At 29.2% G+C, this 23299-nt stretch overlaps 2 protein-coding genes across 2 annotated transcripts; both read right to left on the bottom strand.

Annotated features, from left to right (window-relative positions):
* Positions 1-3302: 3302 nt before the first annotated feature.
* LOC108328670 (protein LAZY 1) lies at positions 3303-5966 on the bottom strand. Its single transcript, XM_017562563.2, has 6 exons — positions 5909-5966; positions 5727-5812; positions 5589-5655; positions 4222-5051; positions 3810-4002; positions 3303-3648 (listed from the first exon to the last, which is right to left on the bottom strand). Exons 2-6 carry the CDS (start codon positions 5730-5732, stop codon positions 3629-3631), a joined length of 1116 nt encoding a protein of 371 aa, XP_017418052.1. The 5' UTR covers positions 5733-5812; positions 5909-5966; the 3' UTR covers positions 3303-3628.
* A 7092-nt stretch (positions 5967-13058) lies between these two features.
* Positions 13059-19756, bottom strand: LOC108329499 (sphingosine-1-phosphate lyase). Its single transcript, XM_017563726.2, has 15 exons — positions 19444-19756; positions 19260-19305; positions 18280-18431; positions 18084-18143; positions 17304-17528; positions 17085-17226; positions 16909-16959; positions 16725-16816; positions 16082-16208; positions 14833-14848; positions 14464-14571; positions 14289-14343; positions 14051-14197; positions 13648-13726; positions 13059-13435 (listed from the first exon to the last, which is right to left on the bottom strand). The coding sequence occupies exons 1-15, from the start codon at positions 19638-19640 to the stop codon at positions 13313-13315; spliced, it is 1620 nt and encodes a 539-aa protein (XP_017419215.1). The 5' UTR covers positions 19641-19756; the 3' UTR covers positions 13059-13312.
* Between the last annotated feature and the right edge of the window lie 3543 nt (positions 19757-23299).

Here is a 23299-nt window from a genome sequence, read left to right on the forward strand (position 1 = left end):
CCCGCCCGTCTTCGACAAGTAAGTTTGTGTTTTAAAATGATCCTCACGGAAAATGTCGAAAAACTTATGTTTCGTACCGAAAATTACTATAACTTAGATTAATAAATCCTATTAAAATTTAAAAAAATTGTAGTGTGAAAAGTATAATATAACATGACACCAAAAGAAGATAGATAGAAAAAAAAATGTTAAATGAATGGTTTTACCTGTTACGAGTTTAATGAATGTGTACTGAGAATATAAAATAATTTAATATTATTAATAAATTGAAAAACTATTAATGGTGTAAGTTTAGGTAATTAATGTAGAATTAAGAGATTTATTATACTTAACGATACTATTTATTTTTGTATTCCACTGTCTATGTATATTCATAATGTGCAATTAAAATTTAATAGTTTATTTTTTATGGTCCTATAAATATATTTTGTTCATGATTTTTTGTTTGTTTTACTATTCATTGAAGGGCTAATACCGAGATTAAAAGAAGGTCAAAGATTAGGTGAATAATTTGGCAAATAATATAAGGGTGATTAAGTTTCAAAGACGAATCTTTTCTTTGTGATTGACTTTAACATAGAAGTCGTATGGTTTTATATGAGAATCATATCAAATAATCGTGACATGATAGAGTCTTTATCTTTTGAAGAAATTTATCATTCAAAAAAGATTTGAATTAGATGTGAAAGATAGATGTAGATTTATCCAAAGGTGTGTTCAATGTTCTAGCTTTCAACTCCACCGTCTATTCTCTAGGTTTCATTCTATGTGTATAGATATGTAGCCACGTGGCTATAGTAAGGAACTAGAAACCTTTGCAAAAGAAAATCAAAATGTCTCCTTTGTTTAGACATTATGATGGGACATTTTTTTGGTTAAATTTATAATTGTTAAAATGGGTTAAAGTGCATGAGTTTGGTCTACTATAAGTCTAATAGGTTAGGTTAAAAAGGTATTGAAAATTTTGACCCGAGTTAAATTTAGTTTATTGAGAACCTGACTTATTCAGGTTGAATTTGTGACGGAGAGATTTGCTCACAACTCTTTAATAAGTTTTAAATATTAAATTATATTAAAAAGAATGAAAAATCTAAATATTTTCTTATTTTTAAATGAATTTGAATTATATTGTATTTTTGTCATTTTGTATTTAAAGTTTAACATCGTATTTAGATTGAATTTAAATTAAATTTCAATTAGAATAATTTTTTTTTGAATTAAAGATTTTTTTAATTGAGTCAACTCGTTTAACCCACCAATAACGTTTAACCCACCAATAATATATGATGTGATGAATCAGACCAAGCAAATTGAGTGACCTATTTTAACCGTTGTAATTAAATTTAATGTTGTGATTTATTCATGAACCGGGTCAAGCAGATTGAATTCTAGTTAAATTTAATATTGTGATTTATTTCGTTTATTTTTAAATTTATTTTTGTCTAATATGTAATATTATTTCATTTTAAGGATTTTTTTAGTGATGAAGAATGAAAGGAAATATACATAGTATAGAGCAATTAATTAAATTTATTATATGTAATAAATTCTTAACTGTTATAATATATAATTATTGTGTAAATAATTGTAATTAATAATCCTATAAATTTTTTTCATAATTGTATTTATATTTATCAAATTTATGGTTAGAATAGAATAAAAGATTATATGTCATATTAGGCTAAGAATTGAATTTTAAAATTGTTTCAATTCTATAAAATTAGTTTATAAAGTGAATTTTAAAATTGTTTCAATTTTATAAAATTAGTTTATAAGATGAAATTTACCTCCATTTATATATTATGAAATTGTTTCATCTTTAGTTTATGTAAGACTTCTAATATATAGTGAGAAATTATTTAAATTTTTCTTTTATAATTTGAAAAACACCACACAGTTTAGTTTTTAGAAAAGAATGTTTTACTTAATTTCATAGAGTTGCATTGACCTATGGCTCAATTTTGGTATCATAGGTGTTTTTTGCAACGATTATAACAAACATATTTGACTTAAAGATACTTGTTTTATAACATACATAATTTATGCAATTTGTATAATTGGGAAGAAAAATTTATTGATTAACATTATAAAAATCAATAATATTAGTTCTAACATTATTGGTATTAGTATTAGTATTAACATAATTGAAAATGTGTTCATGTGAGCTCATAAGCATTAATCTCAGTACAAAAACTGTGTTTTCTGGGACCTTTTGGTAACTTCCAAATTTATCTTACAATTCTTTGTTCCTACCCTATAACAAACGTTTGAAGATTTCCATGTTTATATTCCAAAGTTTCATAATGAACTTCTTCTGCCATATTTAGTCTTACAAATATTAATTAATAAAGAAATTTGACACACCAAGAGGCAAAGAAAAATAATAATAATATTAAATTCGTCGCACGAGGAAGGATGCCATCCCTTTTCAATGATTATTTCTCTGACATGACATATTACACAAATGATCATAATATAAAAATATTATTTTATTTAAATTATAATTATAGAAATTGTGTTGATATAAATAAAATTCCACTTCGAATAAAATAAGAGATAGATATAAGTTTATACACACAAGATACTTCTATTCTATTGATAAGAGATTTTTTAGAATAATATCAAAAACAAATTCATAAGGATTTAATTCAAAACGGACAATATCATATCATTATACATATCTATGTATATAACCGCGCTTAGATAATGCTCTGTCTACAAGTGACTAGAATGATTTTACCTTTTTACATGAATTTGAGTTTATTTAATAACACAATATAATATTTTTTTATGTCTTAAATTACTTTAGATGAACTTATTATAATTTAACTTGTTTACTTTATATGAAACATAACGTTAATTTTTTATATAAAAAAAGGTTTTTTAAAATTATAATTCGAATAATCCTAAATATCTTAAAACACTTTATCCTTTCCTAATCTTTCTCGATCGAAAAAACAATTCAATTGAATTTTAACTTTTGCCAAATCCTTTATCCATCATGATATGATGTTTGATATTTATGAAAAGAAAAATATACTTTGACAACTAATTTTTTTAATATTCATTTGATATTATCATCTTTATTTTTTTTTTTCAAAAAACTATAAAAGTTAACTTTTTTTTTTAAGAACTATTTTATCTTTATTAAATGTGTCTATTAAATGTATCAAATGAACGTGAACGTGTGTTATGTTAGCTAACTCTTATTATAATAGCCGCATTCAGAAAATCTAAGCATACTGTGTTTTTGATGAGATCGTGTTACTTATCCAATAATATTATTCAAATTGCGGATGCAATACACCTACCTCCACCACCGCACGATCTACATCTACACGGATTCATCGAATTTCCGCAGCTCAACTTGCATACCCTCATGATTTGACGGTGGATTCTGCCATCATGATTTATTCATAATTTATGTGTCAACTCAATCAATAGCTATATTTTTTTTTCATCTTTCATGATTATTACTGGACAAATCTTACATTTCACACTGACCACTGTGAGGTAGACACTGAAACTACCTCAATTATTCGTTTCTTACATATAAGTTTTCACAGTACAAACACAACATTAGTTATCACTAATAGAAAAAGATACACAACATTTTCTTCACTGTTCCTCACAGCTCTAGAACTAAGTCTGCAATACAGAAAAAAAAAAACTAAGTCAGGGTGAAAGAAGCAACACACAAAATTGATACTGAAAATAGACATGCTATGTTCATCAAGTGAATCATGAAATTTTGTAATTGAATTGGAATGCATAGATATAAGGGCTGTGAAAAATTGTTGCATGCTTACAATCTGCATCTGTTTTGATCCAGTACTCCCTGTTGGCAGATGAATCTTCATCCTCTGGATGCACCAGATCATTTTTGTTGTAGCCTCCATCATTGAGTATTTTCTTCTTCTTCATGTTCTTGTGGTGTTTGGCAGATTTTTGTGCAGCTGTTGAACTTTCGGGGTGAACTTTCTTTCGGAACATATGGAGAATCTATAAGCCACAAACATAACTGGAGTCATGACCAGAATAATGGCACATGCCAAGACTAAAGTGTTACTTAAGGCAATAAAAAGATGAAAAGAACATCAAAATGCAAAGCTATAAAACTCAATCTGAAGAATGCTGATTATGGTAATGCACAATAGTTATAAATTCATTGTATGTAGATAAACAAGAGCAGATGGTTAGTCATGGTTTTTAGTTGCTTACCTTATTCAGCTTTGTTTCTGCAGAAGCAGAATCGATAGGCCCTCCATTTATCGAAGTAGAATTTTTAGAATAAGCATGGAGCATTCTTTTTTTCAGCTTTTCTTTCATCAGGTTCATGGCAGATTTGTCCAGTTCCTTCTCGGTTCTTTTTTCCTCCTTTTCACATTTTGCACTGAAATTCTCCTCGGCTGATTTGCTTCTCTGGAACAGCTCTCCAAGTGAAGTCCTGTGTTCTTTCTTTGCTGCAGCCGTTGTTTCAGACAGTTCAATAGCTGTTCCAAAGAGATATCCCTGGAGTGGACAAATTGCAGCTCCATTTCCATTTGGTTCTGTGCCTTCTATTGGCTTTCCACTGAGTGTTATTATGCTGACATGGCTGCTTCTCCCAGTGCTGACATGGCTGCTTCTCCCAGTGCTGACATGGCTACTTCTCCCAATGCTAACATGGCTGGTCCTCCTTGAAGAATCAAGGCTGACATCATCCTTGGTTTCAGCCCCCAGCACTTTCTCTAACTCATCATTGATAAGCTTGAGATCATTCTCAGTCACTTCATCTTCTTTTTCAGTGATGCTCTCAACAGAAACGGGAAAGGATGGTGTGGATGGGTCAGATACTTGTTCTGAACCAAGAGTTCCAATTGCCAGGAAACCAGGGAAGAATTCCCCTTCATACTCTTCATCCACTCTTGCAGCTTCTAGACCAGCAAAAGAGTTTCTAAGATTGTGGCCTTTTTGAGCATGTTTGGCAAGTCTGATTCCGAGGTTTGGTTTCGGATAGGCTTGTTCATCATCAAATGGTGGTTGCCCTGAAAGACAATTGCAAGAATTCCCTGAAACAAGCAAAATTTATAGAATATAGATGGTAAGTGAAAGGCAACACATGAAGTAGAATCTCATTAAAGAATTCAGTTACACTGCCTAATTCTGATGTTATGCTAGTCTTTCACAAATGACAGAATAAACAATAGAAGAGATTTTAGGGGCCTTACTAGTTATTACCTTAAAGTTTTATGCAGTCTACCTTTTTTGCTCCAACTTCCATTTCTAGCCAGTCATTTAATTTATTTTTACAATATTTCAATTTTATGCATAGCCTTTAAATGGTTGGACCTAGGCCTTTTACTGCTGTGTCTTCATGGCCCTACATATTTGTGGTTAGATGTGCATGCAAGAGACTGTTTGAATTCTCCCTAACTACCTTCCATTATTCCAAGCTCATCAGCAATCAAGTTATCTATTATCTAGTATGGCATATTTTGCTTTCATATATACTACCACTGGTTTTTTACTTGATGATCATCACATAGTTAATGAATGTTTGTAGGAACATGAATAAGTGGCTTGCTAGCAGCATATATATGACTTACCAATGACCAAGTCCTTGAATGGTTCACTGCTATTCTGGCGAAATTTCCTGTGCATCCAGCCTAGTAACTGCAGAAAAATACACGATGAAGCTCATTGAATAATTTGTTCTGCAAGGAATGATTGATAGTGGATCTTACCTTCATCTTTGGTATTCAGGAAAAAATCTTGATTGTTGGTTGCCTAACTTGGGAAGATAAGGTAATTGAAGAAAGTGTCTCTGGTACTTAAATGATATCTCAAAAAGAACATATAAAATATTGGTGAGAATCAGTGATGTCTTATAGAGAGGATGCAGCAAGAAAAACACAGAGATACTTACAAACATTGTTTGCTGTTATATCTCAGCATTAAATCAAGTGGGTCCAAAACACGCTAATCTGATCATGTGCAAGGTCGACTAACAGTAAGGCTTGCATGATTTGGTGTAGAAAATTTTACTTATCAGTATTCTTTTGTCCATTGTTAAGAGTTAAGATGCCATGCATCAACTGCCACACCCTTTCTGATTTGTACTTTAACATGCACACACACTCACACATTAACCATATATCAAACAGTTTTGCAATCGTGAGTACCACCACTTGTGTGTGCAACATTTTGTGCCTCGTGCATCTCATTAGTAGAGTTTGAGTTTGAGTGGTGCAGTGATGATGAACCATTGGTTCTTGTGATTGGAAAACACAAAATCATTGGTTGATGCCTATACAGCAGCACACAATTGACAAACAATTGACCAACAAGTGTATCTTTTCTTTTCTCCTGCAGACAGGAAGTTAGAATAGTCTAGACCATGGTAGAATCCAGGGCCCCATCAAAGTGTCTGGACACGTTACACTTTACACCCTTCTAAATGATATGCTATGTTTCCTATTCCCTATTTCCTTTTCAATTATTCTCTCCCTATGTGTTACAATTTTTATATCAGTTGTTATGTTCAGTATTGCCATGTGTGTGAAGCTAATTGTCCATTGAGCAAAGTTGTTGCACATTAGATGAACAGTGTAGAATGGCACGTCAAAAGAGAAGAAAAAATTCATATCAAACAGTTTTCCCATGTTAGTTGGGTTTGGTAGAACACCAAGTTGGCACACTTGGCGATCATTCACACCGTGTTATTTTTGCAGCAGTGATGATAAAATTCATGATTCATAAAATCTGCACCAAATGGTAGGCCAGGGGACCCCCTCCCTCCGTAGAAGGAATATGGTGTGTTTTATGTGTCGTTAGCAATGTTGCCATATGGTGCTGCAAATTCACTAGCTACTCCTCTTTCCAGAAGAAAGTTGCATGTACTTTCTCTTTGTTGTAATTTTGATCCACATCTTTGACTCTTTCTGCCAACATGGTTACATAATGATTTGGTAACTGCTGTTGTATCACTTGGATAAACAAAAAATAAGAAGAAAAGAGAAAAAAAAGGGTTCTATTGGTTTAGATGAGAGAAGGAAAGAGTAGTGGCAATAAATGAATTGAATGTAAAGACATTTTTTTATGTGTGTGTGAATCTAGTTCTACTGAGATAGATCACATTTATTACTCCATGATTCATTGAATCTCAACTTGTTGGTGTTTCTCACTCTAACTATTTTTGGAATACTCAATTTGTTGCTTGCTTATTCATAGATCTTGCACTCGTTACCTATTTTGGAATAAGTGGAAATTATTAGGAGTCTTCTAGGGAGGACCCTATATTCCTCTGTTTTCTCAGATCTGATATTTTTTCCTAACCCTAAATATTTCAGGGAGGACCCAGCTTAAGATGCAGAAGAGTTATAGGCAAATTGATGATCAACTTTATTTTATTGAGGTCATTTTTAATCAATATTTATAAAAAATGCAAATTAAAAAGTAGAATGTATTAAACATCTTTCTAAAGAGTTAACTTAGGAGATAAACACCGATTAGATATGAGTCTAACCATATAAGAAATTGATATCATTTTTTATCCAAAACTTTAACATAATGAATTAATCAATCTTCAAACCTTATACTGTGTTCTACTTTCTCGTTTGTGTTTTACTTTCTCGTTTAAATGTGAGACTTAAATTTATACTTAGAATTTTATCAGAAATAACCTTAAAGGACAATTAAAAGTCTTTTACAACATGAGTAACAACATGAGAGATCCTAATACCATAAGTAAGAGAAATGTCAAACTTGGCAAATTTACCTTGAATAGCTTCCCTATAAACAAGTTTCAATACTCCTTGATCTGAATGAATAAACCTCTATGAAATTTGTATAGTTTTGCAAATTTTTTCACACTAATTTGATCTAACTAAGAAACAGTATCAGGATTAAGAAGGTGTAATTCAAACTCCTAAACTGTTGACAGTAACTTGGCTATCTTTTCTTATCAGAAACAGTGGTAGCTATTGGAATTCAAAGTATTGCAAATAGACCAAGATTGAGTCATGGCACAGTAGAATAAGAGTAACAGAAACAGATCAAAACAGTGTCCCTAGTGTTCTTTCTGCATGATTCTGTATGATCAAATAATTAAGCAACCTTTTACATCTTTAGGATTCGAATGAAACGATTGATATGTTTCTGTGACATGTGACAACTGTGTATGGGTAATTCAATAGTCAAAATTTGCTTCACTTAGACTTTTTTATTCAAACCAAAGTTGTCAAACCGTGTTAAGAGATATATCAGAATACTGTCATTTGACAGTGAGAGACAATAATTCCTTAACCGTGTAATGGAATTTCCTATCAGAAAAAATGGGTTATATTAGAAGAGTGAGACACTTTTATGTAATTATTTAATCATAAATTATCATATGATAAATTAGTTTCTTTTTATAATAATTGGTTAAACGTTGCATTAAAAGTAATCTTTAACAAATATATTATTTAGGTTTCTTTTATACATCAATCATGGACATTGCAAATCTATTCAACTGAATTATTATTTCAAACATGTCTGGCAATGGTAAAAGTGGATAAGTAAAAGAACAAAGTAAAAGATGACATATTTTACTTTATTTTTCTATCTCATTCTTCTTCTGTTGTTCCCCCTTATAGTCATATCTCGAAAATACTTGTTGTAGTTAGTTTAAAACTCAAATTTCTAAAATACAATTTTATTTGGCAAGATTTGAGAACTTTATATATAAAACTTAAATATAATTTTAGAAAAAAATATGATACAAGACCTAATGACATAAGTGACAGTGGTTTAAAACTTTGTCACATGATTTTTATTATTTTTAACACATATTTTTGTAAAAAATATTTTTTAGATTTATTTGACTTTTATCTAAGAGTTATTTCTCTTTGTTCGTTTTATTGAAAAATCGAGAACGTAAGATTAATCTTGTAATGAACTCTTCAATTCGGAGTGTTTATCTATTTGTATAAGCTGAGTTTCAACTTTTTTTTTTGTTTTTTGTTTGTTATCTGTTGTATGTGAGTCTTCTTCTATTTGAAAACGTTTTTTTATTCATCTATACGAGTCTCTATTGATCAATGATTATAGTAGCATGTCTTGATCGTTTTTGTGATATTTCTATGTGTAGATAGAGCATCTTCCAAGTTGGGAGAAGTTTCGCTAGTTAGGATCTTGTGAGTTATTGGTCATGTCAGGAAAGCTAGTTGTTTTGGTGTGCTTGTGAGTTTGATAATTTGATGTTTTGCATAGAATTTAAAATATGAGAAATTAAGCAAATTGGTACTAGTCTTCATGTTTAAAACGATTTTGAATCAATGCACTAAGAAAAAAGTATCAATTTGAATAACTGATCTGGTCAAAGTTCACTTAAAATCACAAAATTCATTTGTTGTCAAATGATATGGCATTGAGCAATAATAGCATTGAGTGTTTGTTTGTGCTATAGGTCTGGGAGTATTTTAGCTCCAAGGCGCTGAGCGACAAACTTTACCATTAAGCGCCACTTTTGTACGAATGTTTTGACACTTTTTAGGGGCATTTGTAGCCATTGAACTCTCATATACTGTGTAAATACTTTAATTATATATATGTATATCTTCCAATAAATGATAATTTTTTGTTTCCACTCTTAATATTTTCTTGAAATGGGAACGTGAATAGCTTGATTTATGGATTTGTTAGATTTTGGGAAGAATCTAGTGAACCTTAGGCTTGAAACAAGAGATCAAGTGGGGACTTGTATCTAAAGATGGAACATAACCTGTTTGTTATCTTAAACCCTACATCTTAATGCAGGCTTTGCTTGTTGAGTGACTAAGGGATTGACGCTTGATGAGGAAACCTAGGCTCTTTCACCTAAGGGATTAGGACTAAAGTGTTTTAGTTGATTAACGTTAATGTTTGATGGAGAGAAGATGATTCTGTGTGTGCACGAGAGTGAAGCTCGTGAATTTTACCCCTAGCAATGCCCTTCCATCCTATTTCTTACCTTTCCCCTTTTCTAAGGGCCTTCAACTATCAAAGTCCACATTTTATTTCTTTATTCATTTACTTTCTTACATATAATGTAGATTCATGTACTATTCTTTAGTTTAAATAAATTATTAATCATACAATTGTTTAGTATTACACGAGTCTCATGGGAAACTATACTTAACGATTTGATACACTTGCTGGAACAGTAAACAATAATAATCTCTATGACTCTGCAAAACATAAATACTATTATAAATACATGTTCACAATGAAGTTCAATATAAAAAACATGTATTCAGATAATTAAGTTTAGTATATATATATATATATATATATATATAATTTATTATATTTTATACATGATTAGTTTATAATTGTTACAATTAAAATATCTTATAATAATCTTTTAGTACTCTAATTTATTTGTGTTTTTTTTTTGTTTCTAAGTAATCTTCTTTAATTTTTAATAGTTATCACAATCTATTTTATTTTATAAATGTTAAACACTGCTATTTATTTTTCCTTATCAAGTAACAATTACTTTAAATATAAAAAATTATCAAAATTAATATATATATATATATTATTTTAGTACAATAAAATCTGACATAACTCATTTTTGTATAATAAAAAATCTATAATCTTTAAAATAATTAAATATCTGTCTGATTTTTAATAATCATACAATAATATATATTTATTAATCTAAAAAGTAATGTTAATATATAATTAATTTTGAGTAGGTTTTTATATTTTTTATTTTTTAAAATTTAGAAAATTTATTTATTTTTTCATTATTTTAATAATAAATACATGTTTACATATTCTAATTATTAACTGAATTTAAATGAAATTAATAAAATTAGAATTGTTATATTAAATTACAATTCTTTTACTGTGAAAATAAAATAAAATTTCAATATTTACTATACTAAATAAATTATTTATATTTTTTTTATTTACAAATCAGAAAATCATAATATATTCTTAATGTCGTCAAGTTTGATTTGAAAATCCTATTTTCTTATAATAATTGTTTGATCACCTCTAGAACTATATGGTATGTTGTCGTTTTCAAGTTTAGTGGTTGACAAATGCACTGATTCATCTTTATAATTAGTATATAACTTATATTTTTGTTTAAATAAACTATTTCGAAGGATACCAATTAATTAGGTAAGGTATAGAGATATAGATTAAGAAACATTTTTTTTCTAAAATAAGAATGTGAAAATAAATACTTAATAACAACCCGAATTCCCATTAATGGCATTTTTATAATTATATTTTAGTTTATATGACTGACATAAATGGTTAAAAATCAAGAATAAAATCTATTTTTTCTGTGAGTGTTATTTGAATATCCCAATGTCACTTATCTTATCAAATTTGTTTTAAAAGGAAAAACATTATTTTGTGTTATGTTGGAAGATTCACAGTTTCATGTCCATTATGCGATCATGCCAATGCCACGTCATAGATACCATCGATATATGTTAAGTAAAGAATTTAACTTAATGTTTCTACTTTTACATTATTCAAATTATAATGGAAAAATAATACTTTCACATCTCTAGTAGATAAATCAATTAAGAATCCCTTTAATAATATAATAGTATATATTTATAATTTTAAGATAAAAGTAAAATAAAAATGATTTAAAATATTATTATTTTAATAGTTAAGTAAGCATTTTTCATTTGGCGGGTGCTAAAATATCATAGAGTAAGTACTTCTATAATAGCCAAAATTGAATTTAAACTTAATTTAGTTTTTTTCTAATTTTTTTAATCTGTAATCTTGACATCTTTATTGTAAAATAGAAACAACTTATTCCATATAAGACGAGTCACACATTTTCCTTTGGAAAAAAGGAAAATTCACAATGTTTTTTCAATTTTTAATTTTATCTATATTGGTTTATTATACTTCAATTAATTAAATTACTTTTTTGACAATATGTTAAAATAATTTATATAACTTAATGTTTTTTTTGTTGTTGATCATTCAAGGGAAAAATAATCAATATTTTAAGGATAAAATGAATGGTTCACTCATTTTTTTTTGTGGCTAGGTCTAAGAAGTGTAAAGCCTGTTTGAATTGACAAATCAGCTCAAATTATTAGAAGGCGTGCTTGAAAAAATTGATAAAGATACCTCACAATGAAAACGAGAACAAGTAACAAAATAGAATTGGTGTTAATCCTAATTATGATTGAACTCATTGTCTTGTTATTAATTATATTTTTCTTTCTTTTTGTGCCTTCTTTGTTTTTCTAGTTTCATTCAATGCCAAATCAAATGTGTCAATTTACATTATATAAGCATTAGTTTGGTTTAGCTAAAAAAAGTGATTTACAGGAATGATAGTACTTGAAGGACTTCAAAGGTAAATTGACAATTTTTAAATTACAATTTGTCCAAAAATTACTCAGGTGATAAGAGTATAATGTTAGTAGGTAAACAAAATATAAATAATAAAAAGTAATTTTTAAATATGACTCAAAGGGCAATTTGAACATTTCATAAAAAAAAACTTAATTATTTTTTACCTTCATAAAATCAATTATAAACTTACGAAATGTTCACTTTATCTCTATCTTATTTTTACTCATTTTTATTCTATTTTTATTTGTGAAAACAATCTTAATTTTTACACTCTCTATTTAGTCCTCTCTTTTTTCATTCGTTCACTTTCAATTATCACTATAAACACAAGTTTAGTTTAAGTTTAACTAAAATAGGTTAAGCGACCAACACCTTCTATTGTTGATAAAGAGACAAGGATTTACGAGGTCCTTAAATCTCAAAATCATTTCCAATTACACTATTAACTTGTTCATAATTAAAAAAGTAACTATAACACATTTTAACAATGATTACCAATCACACACACTTACATTTTGTTTCTGTAGCATCAATCACTCACATGTGCATTATTATTTTTTGTTCTTCCACATGACTTGCTCAGATAATATCAGTGTCTCTAATGTCAAAGTCAAAAGCAAGATTGCCAAAAAGGATAATATGCTCAAATGACACGGTGTTAAAAGGTATCAGTGTCACCAAACTTTTTACTTTCACCAAAATAAGAAAAATGAGAACTTGAAAAATTAGGCTTTGGAATAATTTTCTGGTTTCAACATTCCTGGGAATTACACTTTCAAAAATATAAATACAGAACTTGAAACAGATGTTCCAATAACAAACAAAAGGGCCTTGTTTTATTTTCATTTAAATTCAGCGTTTAAATCTATGATAAATAGGAAAAGAATAGACGATAAAATGGATATTATTAAGGTCCACTACAGTAGATGTTGCCTGAAAAATCTGAAACAAATGTTGAATGGCATTAGCAGGTACCGTCCATATAATCTACCAGCAATTCCTGGACCATGCCTCTATCTGGCATCTTCCCTGCGGCGCCATATATAGGTGCCAGGCCTCCACTTATTGGACCTGGATTTGCTTTCACCTGAAATTGGAAAGGAAGAAAAGAGTAAAACAGAAAATACAAATCATACTGAATGTGTTGTATTATCAGCCACTGAACTGTTAAATCAACTGTCATCCTGTTCTCTGCAACCACCCTCTGCTGCTGGTGTCCCGGAGAGAATATCTTAAATTTCATATAAATGTAATAAATGATTCATTTATTATGGGATTCCATATAAGTAAGCAGCTTACAGTTTTCACAGATTCCTTCAAATCATTCAGAAAGTCTTCAACAATTGGCACATGTTGTAGTGTAACACATATATGGATGCTGATTCAAACACAGGAAATTTTTTTTCAGTTTCTTCAAAAAGACACAATGTACTTGCAATTTAATGATGAAATTATAGGTAGTGCTTCCACTCTATATTAAGAATCCAAGTTAGAGTTAAAAGTCTCACATTTAATATAAATGAAAAAGTTAGGTAGTATATAAGAAAAACAAGATCTACAAAATTTAAACCTTAAAAGTTTTATGACAGAAGTGGTGTCAGATATCTTGTATAAATAACTCATACTTCTGAGGTATTCAATCTTTCCAGTTCATCCCCTTAAAAAAATTTCAACACTTCACCCCAATTTTAAAGCCCCTAACCTGTTGGGTCTCTGTAATGCATTCAAATGCCACCCTTTGGATGACATAACATCATTGACTTCAAATATATCCACAACATCTGAACCAAAAGCCACGATTGTCATGTCAGGGTTTCCAACAATAAACAACTCAGCAATCTCCTCTATGCTGCAGATATAACACAATCATTACATTCAAAACTTATATAAAAGGCACAACATTAGAGTACATACAGAAAGAAAGAGAAGCAGTATCTCACCCTTTCTGTATTCTTATTGAGCCTTCCATAATTGCTTTTGTATTTTTCAAGTAACCTGAAGAACATAACACACCAGAATTTTTCCGTACATCATACATTTGTGTGGATCAGAGTTAGCAGAAAGGGAAATCAAATTATTATGTCGAAGCAGAACAGAGAGGTTGTGGACATTAACCTTCTTTCCCTAGAGAAATCATTGCTGCCCACGCACCCGCAATTAGACTTCCAGGCCTGCTTCCAGCTGTGGTTGGAGACACATACAACCCACCAGACCACTCGGTAACTGTGAGGTTGACAATTTGACAATAATTGGTAAGAAAACAGTAAGGGAGTTATTCCAAGAGACAAAAAGATTTCCCCAGAAAGATAAATGACTATACTATCTATGACAAAAATATTGAAGACTAGCTCTTGTCTAAAGTTTATGTCACCATCTATCATCTTTCCCTTTCCTTGTAGGTTGTACACATGCACAAGCACATTATAAAAATAAAACCCCAATTGCCGAATACATAACATTAATCAGAATCAAATAGTAACTTACCGGCAACAAATTGATGCTGTAGAATCCAGAAGACAAAGAAAATACATTAGTAATCAGCTGCAAGTAAATCAGCAACCAATTTTCCAATAATAGAAAGGCATGTTGTAGAGAAGGTAATCGATATAAGAGAAATACAGATAGATAGAAGAGAATTAGGATATATTTATAGCGACTTTCTTTTTTAATAGAAAAAAAAAATGTTATTAGATAGAAAAGTGGAAAATACAACAAAGGGGAGAGGAAGTTATCCATACAACTAGAGACACAGGGAAAACAAAAACCTATAGAACGTGCTGCGTTTACCTTAGCACATAGTCTCTTTAATTACTAGAATAGAAACTCCCACGAAAACAGCCATGAGCCAAACCCACATGGTTAAATAGCTACTTTACGTTGCAAAAATAAGATGGTTTACACTTTTTTTAAATAGTTTTCTCATCACAAAATCAGAGAACTGTCCCACACAAACAACGCAATTATACGCTTTCCTATCAATGAAATTTCATATGTTCATAGGGGCTGTAAACTTGAAATAGTTTTGATTCTATTAAAATTTTAAGAATTGGACATGAGATGATGCACTATGACTCGAGAGGGGTGATTTTAAGGAATATCCATATGAAAAATGATGTACTTGAATTTCAGTTAATTGGTAACTACTTTAATGTTCATGAGCCAAAGGGCTTGCCCTGTTATATAATTCGTCTTCTAACCCCTGTCTCTATAATTGTATTCAGAAAAATAAAGTTTTTTTCTCCAATATCCTTAAGTAAGAAGAAATGCAAAAATGTTTCATCTACCAACTCTTCATGATTTCCTAAGGAAGAGAAAGAGATAGAACTCTTGAAATGAGATCATTTGGCTTATGATGTCCACCATGCTATGACCAAGAGCCAAGAGAAATGATAAGTCAGATTCTATGATGCAACATATCGTCTGTCAAATGACCCTTTTACTAGAAAAAAACTTGAGTTTGAGGTAGAAACACCGATAACCAAATATGATACGCTAATTTCTTTTTTCATAGTATTGATGGATACCAACTCAAGGAAAGAGAAAAAAAAGTTTGAAATAAAGTACACTTTCCGAACATTAGGAGGTGTCATATTCTGTGAGATGTTTCCAAAAAGTTGCACAAGTTAACAGTAAAAATATTGAATAACCAGTTTATAGTTCAGGTATAAACTAAAAAGACTACAAATAATTTCAGTTACTGCCCTAAGCATTTTTGAGTAAATCATTGCCTTACCTTTCTGATTTCATGGTTTCTATAAAGAACTATACTTGTTCCTTTGGGAGCTAAACCATATTTATGTACATCCACTGATATTGAAGAAACTCCTTTAACAGAGAAATCAAAAGGTGGAATGGGGTACCTGGGAAAGAATAGATTGAACATGAGTCACTTACATTAGTACTGAAAAGAAGTTGCAACAAGTGCTACATATAATTTTCAACATAACAGAGCCACTTTCCCCATTCTGTGTGGGTAGGGTGATTGGAAGTGTTATACATTAATATAATCATAAAAAAATTAACCCAGGCCCAAGGGAAGTTGAAGAAGAGAATACTACGCTAAAACATAATCCAAAAACAATGAGACTTGCAGCTGCAAAATAAAGAAAAATAGGAAAGAGTCGTTTATTTGTTGGGCGGGAGGGATGGGGTTGGGGTTGGGGTTGGGGGAGGGGGGATGGGCAGGGTGGTGGAGTGTATTATCAAAGAAAGAAGAAAAGGCCTAATAAATTGATGGATTCTGTGCCAAAGATCTGATTCAAGAAGGAAAGTATATAATACCTAAAACAATGACAAGGTGAATATAAAAGCAAAGGTAACAGACAACAACACTGAATGATGGTTCAGTGATATAAAATAGGTCATGCCAACTATACCCAAGCTCACGAGCAAATGGTAATACAAAGCCACCAAGGCAAAGATCCACATGGAAACAAATACCAAAGCTTGATGCCAGACGACCAAGTTCCTACGGAAGAAATAGGCAAATTATATGCATTTTGTAATTGAGCAAGAAAGTTGAATATATATTCTTTTTCAGCATTAGATGAAAAAACTTACTTCGATGGGGTCAATTATTCCATGAGGAAACCCAGGAGCAGATCCAACAATCTGATTTATCATGATAGTCAGTTCATTTGGCAGTAAGAATTGAATATATTAGCAGGTTGTGTACCTTAACAAATCCAGTAGCAAAAATTCTGAATCTTTAGAATAAGGAAAAGTAACCTTCATACCAGGATGGTATTTTTGTTAATATGACGTCGAATCGCTTTCACATCCGCTTGAAAATTCTTGTCAACTGGTACACGCCATAGTTTGATATTAAAATACTGTGCAGCCTTGTCATATGCTGAGTGTCCAGACAAGGGAATAATCCTATAATTTGGTAGTTTAAAAATATATTAAAAATGATAATTTACCAAGTATATAATAATGCATTATTGGTGACATACATTTCAGGTCTTGTAATTCCTTTTTTAGATTTCATATAGTCACGAGATGTTTTCACAGCTAATAGTATACTTTCAGTCCCGCCTGATGTCATGTTGCCACATATTTGTCCTCCAGAACTATTTTCCTTACTTCCAAGAAGTGCCGCTGTCATTGCAACCACTTCTGCTTCAAAGCGTGCAACACTCTTGAATACATCCAAATGCAGGGGATTGGTATGTGCAAACCTGAAATCTCATTAATATGAATTGTTCAATGCATGCATATAGCTATATCAGCAACCAAGCTAATGGGCATGACTATAACCTTAAAGAATATCACAAATTCTAAATTATTTTGAAACTTGTATATGAGACTCAGAAATCTATTGAACTAGTCCAGATTATGATGTAATCATGTAATGATCTGAGTAGCAAACAGGAATCATGCTCAGTGCTGATTTGCAAAACTGGAAGACTTAACCAAAAGCATGCTTTAAATATTTTCAACTTCAAACAATAAGGAAGCTTCCTACAGTGCCCAGATCTGAGTCAGAAGCAAGATTGACGTTAAGGAAAAAAAATACATAAACTGATAATGCTCCCAGCTCCTAAAGCAAATAAACTAAGGTACTTTGGAGTAGGTATACAGAAACTTTAATCAGTTACAAAACCACTAATCTATGTAAAAATCCATCTATCTAGAAGAATATACAAAGTAGATAGTAATTGTCAAACAGAGTATTAAACAATCATATTAACACAAACATAAAATACAGCTGAAAACGCTGTAGTGTCACTAACATTGAACATGCCTCGTTTATCACAGAGAAATGTCCATCGGATTCACTCCCTCCAATGTAGCTGCAAGAAATAAACAATAAATACATTAAAAAAATACAGTACTCGCCAGTCTAAGTATTACGAACATACACTGTACCAGGGCATCCCAAGAACAAATTGCTCAGAATTTAACATTTTACCAAAATTACTAACATACACTGTACCGGAGCATTTGCCTTGCCAGACCGGATCATTATTTTTTTCCTCTCTCATTTTATCAAGGACAGACGTCCCTAATCCTGCGCTTGGCAACTCAGTATTCCACCCTTCTCTTTTAGATTTGCTATCAGATTGCAACTTATCCACAACCTGAGTTCAATGACCAGATTAATAAGTAAATCAGTTACCGATGATGATGATGATGATCCATGGTTTAAAAAAGCAGTAATTTTTTAAAACCAAAGTATACATGTACCACTTGAGGTGGCACAAATTGAATCTGTGTTTGGATAACATTGGAGAAACCCAAGCGGTTTCTTTACCTCATGCACATAAACCCACTCATTAGTTCTCAATACAATTTTGTTAATGAAGCATATTCACGAACTTGTTTATCACCATTTTTACCCCCATACCAAACTGACCCTAAGAATGAAGGTAAAGGCAACAAAGTTCTTATGAAAAACCATTTCAATCCCAAATTTAAGAGGATACCAAACTAAAAGTGCATAAAATATGTCATACCTAATTCTGCAGTGATATTTCATCGCATGGAGATATGGAGTGAAAAGCATCGAATCCTTTTAAAAACTCAGTTTCGGTAATTATAATCTTATGTGTCTAAGCTTACCACTTTTCTCTTCCACTTAGTCATTGTAATATAATAAATCAATTCTAGATAACACATCCACCCAAACGGGCCTCGTAGTCAAAGTGGCATGGACTGATACGAAATTCTCCAACCTCGAAAAGTTTCGCAATCTCAAAACCACAAAAATTGAACTAACCACTAATCTAATAAAGGATTATGCAAAGTGAAAAACGTCCAATGAAACTAAACTCATTGCCACTAAAATCACAAAAAACAAAACCAGAGCTCCAAACAGAGCGCACATGCGAAGTTGACTCCTTACACAAGACAAAAACAACACCAAAGCCCAATCGAATCTAATTCAATAGAATCATACAGAACCAAACCTTCTGTTTTTCGGCATCTATGTATCCCTTCACGCCAGGAACCAATCTGCCAATTGAAACACGGATCACCTATTAGATTAATTAAAACCATATGGAAACGAGTAATTGACATATATATACGCGTGAATATTAATATTAAAGTTAATTGGTGAGATATAGCATTGCATGGAGTGGTGTTTTGTACTTGACGGCGTTCATTATAAACCCTAGGAGGGTGGCTTTGAGTCCGTTCTCGGATAGGAGGCGTGAGAAGGAGTGAAGCGAGTGAGCGAGAAGGAGACAAAGCAGTGGAACGATAAGCAGAGCAAGCGGTTCGTATTGAGAGAGGAACGAATTCGCAGAGACTCTGAAGTGAGAGATCGAAGTAGAAGAAAAATCCATTGGAATTGGTGAGAAGGAAGAAAGGTAGCAATGGAGAAGAAAGGAAAAACTATAGTAGAAGACAGAGAGGGAGAGAGAGAAGAGTCTATATTATATACTGTTCAGTGTAGAGTTTGTTTGGTGAAAGAAAGAGATAACAAAGTGTCATGTTGCGTGGACAAATGGGCTATGAGTTGCGTAACGTCGCATAAAACAAGTTTTAAGGTAAAAATGTCTGATTCTCACTCATTTCAATCAAACATGTTTTAACTATCAACGTGATCATCTTGTTTGGTTTTTGCTTGACTCGCGGTTGAATTTTATCATCTTTAAGAATGGTGATTTTTTATTTTTTAAATTACCAAAATAATCGTTTTAAAAAAATATATGAAATTTAAGTTTAGTATGATTTTTTTTGAATAAATTATGGTAATAAAGTATTTTTAAGTTAAAGTTGTATTAGTGTAACACAATTTTAATTCAATATATTTTAAGTTTAAATCAAATTAAGATATGATAAATTTATCTCAGTTTTAATAGAAGTCATATTAAGATGGACACAATCTTAATTCAGAATATTTCAAACTGTACTAGAATTGCAAATTTTTATTTGTTTTATATTTATATTTATAGTACAATTTATGAGTTTTGTTTTTTCTTTCTTTTCAATTTATTGAATATTTCAAATTATGTTCTTTAATCTAATATTTTAGTTAAATAGCATTAAAACGGAAAACAACAATGTATGCAAACTAAATTGATTTAAATAGTTTATATTGGGTTAATGATGATTTTAGTCATTAAACTTGAATTAGTTAATATATGAAAATTTTATATTTGATCTAATTAGTTAAATTTTAGAAGTGAATTAATATAATTTTTTTAATCTAATTACGTTAAATTGTTTTGAGGTATCACACGTGTTTTTTAACTAATATTAAATTAAGAATATATTAAATTGTATAAATAACTCATTCTAAGATAAAATGCATTTAACACAATAAAAAAATTGACTTAATTAAATTAAAATAATTATATTTATTAATTTTCAAAGTTTAAAAATCAAAATGTATTAAAAAAATTTAACATACACAAATTACATTTCTTTAGTTACTAAAACATATTTAATCCATTTACTGAAATCATATTTAATCTGTTTATATTTTGTATCTTTTTGTTTTATACTTATTAAAATCATTTTAATTTGATGGAAAAAATGAATCTTATAATTATTAATTACATTAATTAATTAAAAAATCATTATAAATGCAAAAACAATCGATGTCTATTTTTATAAGATTTAGACAATTTTATTATATAAAAATATATATTTTTGGGTACATATTTGTTTTTCATTCTTAATTTTAAAAAAAAAACTGTTTTTTAATTTAAAATAATTATTTTGACAAATTTAACTTTTAAGTTACAATTTTATAAAATTGATATATTTTATTTGATAAATTTTTTAAATTTAATTATTGTTCTAAACTAAAATAATTGTCTATAATAAAATTATAAAAATTATTTATATTTATTTTTATAATTATAGTAATATAATTTTTTCACCTTTTGTTATCATAAAATATACATATATTAGGTGCATGCATTTTTACTGGTGTTAATAATGTATTTATTTGTATGATAAAAAAAAGTTACATATATAAATACGAAAATATTAAGAGTAAATGTTATATTCATATATACCTTTAACTATTTATCCCTCAAATTTAATTAACTAAATATATATTTTACAAATTTTTAATATATAAAGGGAACAGTTTGGTAATAATTGTGTGAGTTAATTTAGAATTAATTTTTTGTAAAAGTTTTAAATTATTTTCTTAATCTAGTATGATAATCAAATATCAATTAATTTACTTAATCATATTATGTTTCCAATTTGTATAACTAACATTTTATATTGTATTAAAACACACACACAAAAAAGTGTAATTAATGAAGTGTATCAAAATATATCTTAATAATAGTTATTATCATTGTATAAATTATATGTTCTTTTATATTTTTCACATTTTTTTGTATTAATTATTTTATTATTTATAAATTAAAATTATTATTTAACTTTAATTGATAAGTGTACAACTTCTCTACTGAATTCTTCACCTTAAAGTACCACAAATGCTGAATGATTTAAAAGTGAATATGATCATTTTACATTATCAACAAAATTTCTTTCCCAGCTTTTCAAAATTATTATTACAAAAAATATTTTAAATTTTTTATAAAAAGTTTATAACTTTAAAGTTACTATTACACGTATTTTTACTGGTTATGATAAAATTATTAGCTTAATTTTTTGATTGAAAACACACTAAAATGTTATATCTTATTATAATAATTATCCAATTTAATTAGAGTACAACCTAATCTCATAAAATTCTTAATTTTCAGTTTATATATATTGTAAATTTGATTTTTTTTAATATCTAATAGATTAAGAAATTTAAAACTTATTAATATTAATTAATTTAGAATTTATATTCTCTTCACTTTTACGTGTAGTATCAGATTCTTTCTTAACTAAAAGTATAATTACATGAGAATTATTAATTATATTTTTAAATACTTGGTATTAAAAGGTAAATTCTGAATATTGTGTGAAAGGGTGAGTTTTAAATACTATTTGAATAAACTGAAAAATGAAACGCTTCCATTTTTAGAAATAACTATTTCACAAAATTAAAATTTTTAAATTGTTACCATGTAATTTTTTTTCCCTATTTTTTTTAACATGAATGCATCATTTGAAGATTAATAACTTTTTGAGAATACACTTTTAATATAGTGTCTGCGGTAATGAAAGTCATTAAAATGTCTTTTTTATATATAATTCACAACGTAATCATTTTATTTATGCATATGTTTATTTTTATGTAAATAAAAGTTTGAACCCCAAATGAAAAATTTATATTAAAAACGTGTATGGGCAAAGAAGTTCCTAGTTTAAAAAAACAAAATACATTGCATTTTTAATTATGTTAATAATATTTAAATAACTTTTAAAATACCTTTTGTTTAAATAACAATGGGAAGTTATTCCCAACACAAACATTGTAAGGACCAAAATGCCCCACGTTATATAAATGTTCATTGTACCTTCTTCTAGTACTTGTTAACAAACATTGTTTTGTAAGTTTCTACATTGTTCTTTCAACTTTTAATTGTTAAGAAACATTGTTTTCTAAGTTTGTCCTCTTCAAAAGGTGAGAGAGAGAAGATTATATGCTACCTAATAAAAACTATTTGCAAAAGTTAAATATTATTTTTTAAATATATTACATAAATGGTCTTAAAAATAATAACAGGCGTCCCTCCACAAAATCATTCACAAATAGACCAATATTGTTTTGTGTGATTTTATATAAAATAAAATAAAATCATCCATATTTTGACTTAAACAAAATATTCTCAACTAAAAAATTATAATACATAATTATTTAAATTATAAATTGGTAAAAATAAGTATGGAAGAGATTGTATTAATATTAAATTAATGAGATTGTATATGTATTGTATGATTATTCAGTTAGTCATAGACCCGATTAATTATTACTTGAATCATATAATGAACTACCGGTAAGATCAATCCATGAACATAATTAATTTTAATATTGATCAACTTAAAAATAAAGTGTGATTATTCACGATTTGATCGTAAT

This window comes from Vigna angularis, chromosome 2 (assembly GCF_016808095.1).
Source record: "Vigna angularis cultivar LongXiaoDou No.4 chromosome 2, ASM1680809v1, whole genome shotgun sequence".
NCBI lineage: Eukaryota > Viridiplantae > Streptophyta > Magnoliopsida > Fabales > Fabaceae > Vigna > Vigna angularis.